This window comes from Schistocerca nitens, chromosome 1 (assembly GCF_023898315.1).
Source record: "Schistocerca nitens isolate TAMUIC-IGC-003100 chromosome 1, iqSchNite1.1, whole genome shotgun sequence".
Classification (NCBI taxonomy): Eukaryota; Metazoa; Arthropoda; class Insecta; order Orthoptera; family Acrididae; genus Schistocerca; species Schistocerca nitens.
This window is the reverse complement of record NC_064614.1, coordinates 575,361,026-575,372,102: the sequence shown is the minus strand read 5'-3', so window position 1 is coordinate 575,372,102 and position 11,077 is coordinate 575,361,026. Positions and strand designations below refer to the sequence as shown.

At 39.1% G+C, this 11,077-nt stretch overlaps 1 protein-coding gene across 1 annotated transcript; it reads left to right on the top strand.

Moving 5' to 3' along the window:
- The first annotated feature begins 238 nt into the window (after positions 1 to 238).
- Positions 239 to 10,605, top strand: LOC126260775 (uncharacterized). The gene is made up of 2 exons (XM_049958154.1): positions 239 to 669; positions 10,129 to 10,605. Exons 1-2 carry the CDS (start codon positions 322 to 324, stop codon positions 10,603 to 10,605), a joined length of 825 nt encoding a protein of 274 aa, XP_049814111.1. The 5' UTR covers positions 239 to 321.
- The last annotated feature ends 472 nt before the right edge of the window (positions 10,606 to 11,077 follow it).

The following is an 11,077-nucleotide window of genomic DNA, read 5'->3' as shown; positions in this document are numbered from 1 at the left end:
GATACATCACCTCATACAAAAATTCGCGGAACTTGTATGCGGACCCTCGAGCTCATACATGTCGCGTATACATTTTGTATATCGCTTTTTGGCCATATACGCGACATGTATGAGCGACATTTTAAGAACTCGCGCATGCGCAGTACTATCATTTCCTGTCGTCTTGTCGCCTGCCGCTTTATTTTGACGATTAGCGCATGCGTAGTACCAGGCTCTTTGGCGGCAGTTTTGAGTTTTGGAGGTGCCGACTGTCGTTTGTTGTGTAGTTATTTGTGTATTGTGTCGTGTGTTGTGCCCGCGTGTAATACTTTAAAATTTGCCATGACTTCTTGGTCAAAACAAAATACACTGCATTTTATAGAGGCAGTGCGCAGGCATCCCTGTATATGGGATGTGAAACTAGGAGACTATAAGAACACTCAGAAAAGGTACGACGAGTGGGAGGAAATTGCCAAGGCATTTAACGTGTCAAGGAAGGAATGTGAGGACAAGTGGCATAATTTAAAAAGCCAATATAGTCGCGAGTTAGCGAAAAGGAAGAGGAGCAAAGGAACTGGAAGTGCTACAAGCAATGTGTACCACTCTTCATGGTATGCTTTTGAAAGTATGCAGTTCATAAGAGACAATTACAAACCACTCTCTCATAGGAGCACACATGAAGTAGTACCAGTAAGTAAATTTGTTATATTATTTTATTAATCATATATTTGGCAACATTTTTTCGTGCTAATGCTTTACATAATGTGAATATTTACAATTTCACTGAAAAACATGATTCTCCATACTGCTATGGTTTGAAGTCCTGAATACTGCAGAAGAATAGAGCATATTACTTTATGTCATCATTTAACAATGATGTGGAACTTATTTTCCATACTGCCATGGGATGGAGCCCTGAATACTGCAGAAGTATTCAGCATATTCTCTTCTGTTATCATTCAGCAATGAAGTTCTTCTGCCAGTTCTGGGCAGTGGCTCCAGCACAGTTGGGGGTGTCCCTCCAGGACCCAGGTATTACGTTGCCATCATCTCCCTCTCTGTCGTATGTTCCTGCTGGACAATAACTTTGAGATTTTCTGTTTTGAAGAAAATTATGTAAGTAAACACAGGCTAGTGCCACCACTGTAGCCTTTTCCGGACTTAGAAGCATTTGCTTCCTCAGCACTCTGTAAACAGCACTTATAATCACAAATACATTTTCTATTACTCTTCTTGCCCTGCATGCTCTATAGTTAAAAATACGTTGCCAACTATTTTTTTCATGCAGACCTGGAAATGGTTTCACAATATTTTCCTCTAGGCCAAAGGCTTCGTCAGCGACGAAAACATATGGAACAGGCTTGCTCCTACCAGGAAGAGGAGTTGATGGTGGTATATTTAGAGTTTTGGTTTCTAACATTTTGTAAAATGTGGTGTCTTTAAGGACACCACCATCTGAAATCCTCCCCTGCGTGCCAACATCAGCGTAAATTATTCTATAATTAGCATCAGCAATTGCTAGCAAAACAATGCTGAAGCGCTCTTTATAATTAAAATTGTTCCACTGTTGGGTGGTGCCACAATGTCAATGTGCCTCCCATCTATAGCTCCCAAACACCTGGGGAAATTCCATTTTTCTTCATATTCTTTGGCAATTATCAGCCATTCCTCTGCAGTAGCAGGAAACTGGAAAGAAAATTGTTACTCTTTTAATTTAATTTGCGCATGGACACTTTCACGTCTCTCTGAAAAAAAAACTATTGCTGTTGCTGACTGCCCTTTCGTTAATTGTTGCTTTTATAAAAATTGTTTTTGCTCCTTCTGGTTTATTTAATTATTTTTAATTATTATTAACGTAACAACGCATATATGGAAAGAGTGACGTGAAATTCTTTTAACAATGCTGTGCTTTTAATTGCTTTATCATCGTTACCTTTTTTAGCAAAATAAAATGATGGAAGTATTATTGTTCTGAATCTAGCCTACAATTTAAAGAACGATTTTTTAGTAACTGCAACTCATGCTAAGTATCAATATATCTTTCCTACTTCGTAATTATTCAAAGTTGAAATTAATGTCCTATGATCACTGATGTTACAGTTCGTACGATCGTTCACAAATACAAGTTTGCAGTGGATTTTATTTCTTACTAAAATGCTATTTCATACCACGGCTAGCCCAAGAACATGAGACTCTCATTAAAGAAAATTACGTATTCACTATAAAATTTAGCCGTGGTCAGAACGGAGCACAGCAAGTTTCCTATCAGATTCTTTAGGTACATAAAATTATTTGCACTGAAAATTATATCCTATCAGCAGCCCGCGTCAACCTGCAACACATCATAAAATCTGCTGATCTTCACTGCCAGCCTGGGAGCTAAAAGAAATAATATTATTTTTTACTATTATTTTACCGCTTCCTTGCGGTATACTCGACTATATTGTAAGTCGTTTAAATATGCCGCGGCAGCGGCTCTTCTTTCTCCACACAGCTCAGCTCCACAGATAATATTTTTATATGGCTGAAAAATATCTTAACAGGATGGGATAATAGGCAGGCACACTTTAACATTTAAGTAATACAAGTTTTCATTTAAACAACTCTATTTAAACATTTAAATATCTTAATAATTACAGACCTGTGTACATTCACGCGCAATGGCGTCCAATTCACAATCTCGACAAAAGAATGCTACCTTCGCGCTCTCTACGACAATAACAGGAGATCTTTCTCTCACAGCTTTCAGATTAAGAAGACAAAGACATTGCTTTACATCATGCCTTATATACAAATTCATTTGGTGATCTTTGTACAACATTTATCTTCTGTGTCGGTCTTATTACTCGCCGACACAGACGTTCTCAAAAATAAAAAATAAAGAAAATAATACATAATTTTACATAATGACACAATATGACACATCTAATATTTTAATTATTACATAATATATTGTCTTTGTTTATTACAAGACGTTACACTGCCCCCTGGCAGCATTTGACTAACGATGAAAATGTTCGGCAATATGCTGCCACTAATGTCTGTCTTGTTTATGGTTTATTACTTTGGTTGGAACATTCACTTTACACTACTCAGTTCTTTTACACTGTAGGTTTAATTACACTTCGTATACTGTTCTTACACTTTGCGAGGTGACCGTCAACCTAGTCCCAGGGTCATTACATTTATTTGGCTCCCCCATTCGGGCTACGTGCGATCAGAAAACCTGGGAAAACTGCGCCGGAGCCATGGTCATCTCACGAAAAGTTTAGGCTCTATTCAATGTCCACATATAACAAAGGCTATTTGTGATAGCATGCTACACTTTTAGTCTCTTTGTTATCAATATACTACTTGTATTCTGGATTGTTATGAAAGTCACTTATTACACATTTTTACAATAGTATAATGAACCGTCTTTGCACTTACTCGCGACAGTTGGTTTAAAATGTCTAGCATTCGTGCGAGTACCTTTCATTAACATGACGCAAACATATTAGATCGATACATCACTAAATCCATGAATATTGTGAGTTCGTGTTGGATAACAACAAAAAAAATGTTTATCACGTCATTGCGTGTCCATTAAACACCATTCATGTTAGCACATTATACATATAGTTAATAGTTCATTTGAATGACAACAATGTGGTATGGAGCTGGCGGCGCGAAGCAATTGTTGAGTAGCGTCGTCTGGAACGCCGCGTACCGACGGCCGCTGGGTTCGACGACCGGCTCTCAATAACAGTGAGGTCGTGCTAGCGTGGCGCCCAAGCAGTCGCGAACCGCGCTGAACCATTCGCTGTTGTCGGCGAGTGGCAGTGGTTTACCGCAACCGGCTGGATGGCGGCACGGCACTCGTCTCTGCTTCTCCGCATGGCTCCCCGTCGTGGCGCATGAAACAAACATTCCACAACGGTGTACTGTCTTTAAGGACACAGATTACTAGCTGTGGAAGAAGAGGCAATTTGTTAAAAGCGTTTATTGTTCAGTAAGCCGTCGCTTCACTGGTATGCACAGGATGTTTTGGCGTGATAACAGGTTTTTTGTGGCATCGTGACACTGGTATTCAGAGTTCGTCACACGCACATTGTACTACACGTTTTCACTCACTTCCACGGTTGATGCACTGCCAGAGCGTCTTTCAACACGCGAAAATGGTTCGTTACACTCATACTACATGTCTCCGTTGAGCGATGTTTGTGTAAATCGTCTCCGAACGGATCAATAACTACTGTTTTTATACACTGTCTATTGTTCGTTGAGCGCTGCACTAGGACAGTCTATCACTCAACACTAGATTTATCGACGTATATATTGGTGCAGATACAACAGTCATTTTCTGTCCCTACTACACACAATATTCCGTCCTGTCCTTAAGTGTTTATGCACACAGTTTATTTTTTAACACCTTTTAACTGTTCTTTGCATAGTCACTCTGATTTACATAGCATTTATTTGTTTTCACTTTATCACAACATACTCTTCATATTGTTGCTAGGCGTATTTGGCCCTTTTGTAAATTTTTTTTTTTTTTTTTTTTTTTTACGGTGTGTGAATTTTTTTTTTTTTTTTTATACATATTTTTTTTTTTCTTAGTGTAGCTTGCCTGATTATCACCCATCTATCAAACAGATTTTACCATGTGCATGACAGCTTGACTCGGGCATATTGTTCAATAAATACTTCGTTCAGCAATAACATTATTTTTAATGATTTTTCCTATATGACTACAGTGTAGGTTCTGCATTGTCTGACTTAACTCGCGTATCGCGTAATGAATATTCAAGGTCGTGTACCAAGTACACAAGCTTCAATTGAAGCATTGCTACATACAGAACGGAGTTTCCACGGAACGGGCTCGTTTTTAATTAGGTTCTGCTCCAGTGTCGTTCTCAAATCACTACTGGCAGCCAACATCACATTACATCATTGTTGCATATTGCAAAGTCAATGTCTGGCTAGTAAAGACTCTCTCTCTCAGGGTTTCTTATCCTAATACAATTACAGCAATTCCCTTACTCTATAAGATTGCATCATTGATTGCACTTACACACTACACATAGAAAATGGTTCAAGAAATTAATCCTTTATACAAGAAAATTGTTCATTTTTTAATAAGCACATAATATCTTAATGACTAATTGTCTGTAAACAAAATCTGTCCTGTGTAAGCTATTGCTCACTTTCTGGTTCCACTTCCTCCCAACTTCATTACACACAAATTTCTTTCTAAATACTAACACACTTATATTCTTAAACACAATTAAAATCTTTTTACACATATTACTCTTTATATATTATGTGTCACTGAATCAATAACTTCACATCTTCTGAATCTCTTTAGCTACGAATTCCCTCCTCGACCAAGGGATGGAGTAGGTTGCGCGACAGTATGTATTATGGGGTATCACCTCTATGTGATAGTGGTACCCTTTGACTATTCCTGGACGGTCGGTAAATACCATAGTATATTCCGATAGCAGCTGCGTCAACTGTTGCTTTTGCGTATCATTTAAACCTTCCGATTCGTGCACTTTAGTCTGAAATGCCTCAACATTTGTTTCGAAATTTTGATCCTCTAAGTTCGGGTAATAGAGGTCTGTTGCATGTGAAAAATCATCGATGTGTAGTACCCAAGGGTTCCTACCTTTGATATCGATTCGATTACAGCACGGCACAAGTACCTCCTTCGATTTCATCATAGATAATTCAATCCTTCTACCCCTATTAATTATGCTTAGTTTCCCCACGGAGAGGTCGATCAATGCGTCCCTCTCACGGAGAAAATCTACTCCCAGAATGCAGGCCACCTTCAATCCTTTAACCACGAGGAACGAGCTCACTATGGCTTCGCCCTCCTTATAAATCTCCACCTGCACCTGGTACTTAACTGATTGGCTCTGTGCACTAATGGCTCCAGACACCTTACAATTATTAACCGGGAAGGTCGGAATACTATGTCCCTTTCCCAGTGCTTTAAATAGCTCCATACTCATCACACTTACTGAGGCACCTGTGTCGATAATTATGTTTACTGCAACATCATTGATTCTGGCTTCAATAATAGCTTGCACATTTTCGTTATTATCCTTCTTACATTCGTGCGATTCGTTCAGCAGATCTTTATCCATACTGACACCTTCGTTGTATCGCAGCATGCGTATCCCAGGTCTATTACTGTTATTACTCGAGTTGCTCTCACTCCATCCCTCGGCCGTCGATGGAGAGCATATCGAGGCCGATTCTAGTTTGTTGGATTAGTTACTTGGGAGGTACTTGGACGGCTATTGTCCGCGACCTCCACTATATGTACGTTCTGATTTGTAGGCCGCCACGGCTGCGCAATAGGCGCGTTTTGCGGTGGTGGTCTATTGTTGTCATACCGGTCACTAGCCTGTCGCTCTGGGCTTCTACACTGATTCTGTTGCCAATTTCGATTACTATCATTATAATTACTCTGCCACTGACCTCGCGCATTTTTCCAGCGGTTGGTCCCTGATATTCCGGATTCGTATCTGTCGTCAAATCGACGCTTTTTGTTATAATTTGGTTGTCCATACCCGTTTTGGCCTCTACCGTTACTACCATTTTGCGATTGTTCTTGTCGTTTGTTACCACCCCCACCATTTCTATGGTTGTGGTTCTGTGCACTACTGTTTCTGTCGTGATTACATCCCGACCCATTATTCCGCAAATGGTCGCACGCCGATTTTACATCTTCCTGTATCAAATCTATGGAATCTAGGACCGACAGGAAGTTTTCCATGTCGCTTTCTGGTACATGTATTAACTTCTCCTTGATCTGAATTGGTAAATGGGATTTGAGTAGTCTTATTATGTCTCTCGGTGATATAGGCTCGTCCCAGTAGCGTGTTTTGTTTATATATTTTTCAAAGTACCGCCTCAAATTCCCAAGACGGGGTGAGTACGGTTCGGGATTATATACCTCTTTTCTTAGTCGCTCTTGTATACACGGCGACCAATATTTCGATAAAAATGCCCTTTCAAACTGTTCGTATGTCTTGCAGCTGTCTGCTACTTCTGTAGCCCACAGTGCTGCGTCACCTTGAATGTACGACATTACGTATTGTATTTTCTGTGTTTCGTTCCATACACTGGGTAAGATATTTTTAAAGCTTTTTATAAATACCACTGGGTGTACTGATTTCCTTTCAGTAGTAAATGTTTGAAATTGTCTATTTTTAATTAAACTTTCTTCCACTAATATTTTTGAACTACATGGGTTCGCTGCTGGGACATATGCTGTGTGCTCCGAACCGGAGCTACAGCTCTTCGCATTATCGACTACAGATTCCCCATTGTTGTATCGCATATAAGTTTGTGCGTTGCCAAAACCATGGGCTGTTGGCGACAGAGGTTCCTGTTCCACTTGTTTCCTGCTTTGTGCTAAACCCTTCTCCAGATCGGATATCCGTTTGTTAACATTCACTTGCCACTGCGGAATATCCTCACTGAGTATTTGTTTAATGGTTTGCACATCGTTCTGTACCTGACTATTTACGGCGGTACTGAACGATTCTGAATCTCTATTTGCTATTGCTGCTTCTACTTTAGAATTAATATTCGTGTCAATCTCAGTCTCCTTCACTTCTAGCCATGAGTTAAATTCTGTTTCAATTTTATTTGCCTGTTCATTCCACTTCTGCTCTACAAGCTGTGTGGAATCTATTTCTAGCTTTTCTACTCTGTTGGCTAAGACACCTATTTCATCTGCCATGTTAGTGTTTGCTACTTGCAGGTGGGTGACCTGTTCAGTCAGCTCCTGCACGGCCTTAGGTATCGACTCGTAATTCTTTTTCATATCTGCTATCTCTTTTTTCATATTTTCTAACGATTGCACAAGTTGCTGGTCCCGCTCGGCTTGCTGGCGATCTCGCTCGGCTTGCTGGGCAAGTAAATTTTCTGCTAGCTTACGATCTCGCTCAGCTTGCCGGCGATCTCGCTCAACTTGCTGTTGCGCAAATTTTGCCTGGTAATCTAGCACACGCTCTAATATAGTCTGAATTGAATACCCACCAGGCAGATTACCACTCTCTGGTTCCTGCTTTTCTGGTGGTGGTACAATTTCTTTATCTACATCAACTTGATGACTAGTGGGCGGTGGCACTACTTCCTGTGGCCCTGCCCCCACATTTTCGCCAGTTATATCTTCAAAGAGAGTACTAGTACTACTTGAGGCACCCTGTTCCACATTTCCTTCACTAGCTAATTGTTGTTCTTCAGTATCCATATTGCTTGGACGTTGACTACGCAACTTAACCATATTCCTAAATTGCTTACTAAAACACAAAATCTAACAGTTTTTCCCCTTGCACACAAAATACATCACTTTATATACACTACACTGCACACTAAAAATTACTATCTACATCAACTTTGTCCTGTCACAAATACTAACATCAAACTACGTACAGTATGCACACCACTAGCGATATGAGATTACTTCACTGGAGCTCAACTTCTACAAACAGGACAACTACACTGTAGTCTTACCTTTAGTTTCTATTATCTCGGGGTCCGGCTGCCCCCGGATTACGTAGTCGTTAGAGCTTCTCAGTACAATCAGGATCGTCTTCTCAAACTCGCTTGCAGTAGTACGTTTTGTCATGTAAGAGTGTTTGAACATTCATTAATACATAGCATAGATCATGATATACATACATTTAACACTAAATACATATACATATACACCTACATAACAATAGACACTGAAAGAAAATACATAAAATTTTATAATTGTGGCCACTGCAAATTCGGGCCCCGCGTTTTTGGGCGCCAGTTTCACGTCTCTCTGAAAAAAAAACTATTGCTGTTGCTGACTGCCCTTTCGTTAATTGTTGCTTTTATAAAAATTGTTTTTGCTCCTTCTGGTTTATTTAATTATTTTTAATTATTATTAACGTAACAACGCATATATGGAAAGAGTGACGTGAAATTCTTTTAACAATGCTGTGCTTTTAATTGCTTTATCATCGTTACCTTTTTTAGCAAAATAAAATGATGGAAGTATTATTGTTCTGAATCTAGCCTACAATTTAAAGAACGATTTTTTAGTAACTGCAACTCATGCTAAGTATCAATATATCTTTCCTACTTCGTAATTATTCAAAGTTGAAATTAATGTCCTATGATCACTGATGTTACAGTTCGTACGATCGTTCACAAATACAAGTTTGCAGTGGATTTTATTTCTTACTAAAATGCTATTTCATACCACGGCTAGCCCAAGAACATGAGACTCTCATTAAAGAAAATTACGTATTCACTATAAAATTTAGCCGTGGTCAGAACGGAGCACAGCAAGTTTCCTATCAGATTCTTTAGGTACATAAAATTATTTGCACTGAAAATTATATCCTATCAGCAGCCCGCGTCAACCTGCAACACATCATAAAATCTGCTGATCTTCACTGCCAGCCTGGGAGCTAAAAGAAATAATATTATTTTTTACTATTATTTTACCGCTTCCTTGCGGTATACTCGACTATATTGTAAGTCGTTTAAATATGCCGCGGCAGCGGCTCTTCTTTCTCCACACAGCTCAGCTCCACAGATAATATTTTTATATGGCTGAAAAATATCTTAACAGGATGGGATAATAGGCAGGCACACTTTAACATTTAAGTAATACAAGTTTTCATTTAAACAACTCTATTTAAACATTTAAATATCTTAATAATTACAGACCTGTGTACATTCACGCGCAATGGCGTCCAATTCACAATCTCGACAAAAGAATGCTACCTTCGCGCTCTCTACGACAATAACAGGAGATCTTTCTCTCACAGCTTTCAGATTAAGAAGACAAAGACATTGCTTTACATCATGCCTTATATACAAATTCATTTGGTGATCTTTGTACAACATTTATCTTCTGTGTCGGTCTTATTACTCGCCGACACAGACGTTCTCAAAAATAAAAAATAAAGAAAATAATACATAATTTTACATAATGACACAATATGACACATCTAATATTTTAATTATTACATAATATATTGTCTTTGTTTATTACAAGACGTTACAACACTCAAAAAAATTCTAAATACATTAAGATACTTTGATTATAATGTATGTATAACATATAGCTCACTTTGCCTTAGAAATGTGTTATGTATTTTAAAGGTCATGGAAGCCCCAGCCACAGAAGGAGATGGTGAAGGAGAAGGAGAAGGAAGCATTAGTTTCCCTTTCGATGTAACAGAAATGGAGGAGGTGACATTTGCCACGCCCCCACAAGACATTGTGGAAGTGGAAACCACTCCAGTCATCTCTGTGCCTCCACATGAAAGTGGATGTGCAACCGTGTCACCCTGTACCACTCCAAGTCCGAGTGGAAGTGGTAGATCAAGTGCACTGAAGAGAGCCAGGAGAGACCTGGATGAAGACCGAGAAGGTCTTTTACAGACCTTAAGAAAAGTTGGCGACAATTTAGCAGGCAGAAAAGGGGACCAGTTTACCCACTTGGGTGACTTGGTCGCCAATAAGCTCAGATTTCTTTATGAAAATGGCCATACTCGAATTATGGCAAGACTTGAGAACGGAATATACAGATGTTTGCAGGAGGCAAACGATGAACTAATAGATGCAAATGCATCATAATTTATGGGTTCTTTAAAAACATATATAAATGTTGAAATATGCATGTAATGTGCTGTCAAGTACTACTTAATAAAACTAAATACAAATTAATGTTGTTGGATATCTTTACTGTGAAGAAAGTGTCCTCAGAAATTGTGATATTGTTTTACTGAGTGAAGCATGTCAGTCGATCCAAAGAACTAAAAGCTAACCCATTTCAGCAAAATTTGAGAAATTTATGCTGCAAAATGTATGTGCCGTTAAAATTTTAGTTCCTATTCCAGCATCCTCACGTGGTTATGTTGGCAACATCAACGGCGCGGTAGAAAATTTGTGCTGCTGTTCCTGGTTGACAGTTACTTGTATGTACCCTCGTCCGCTCGTTAAAAGTAATTGCCCTCGTAAAACGAAGATTTCATGACAAAACATTTGCATTGTCGCGCGATTGCTAATGCCAACGTCTCACACACGATTGTCGGCATTAGCATCCGTT

Excerpts from the sequence above, each read along its gene's own strand:
- LOC126260775 (XM_049958154.1), top strand. The coding sequence starts at position 322 with ATGACTTCTTGGTCAAAACAAAATACACTGCATTTTATAGAGGCAGTG. Across the intron at positions 670-10,128 it reads GCACACATGAAGTAGTACCA|GTCATGGAAGCCCCAGCCAC; the intron begins GTAAGTAAATTT and ends TGTATTTTAAAG.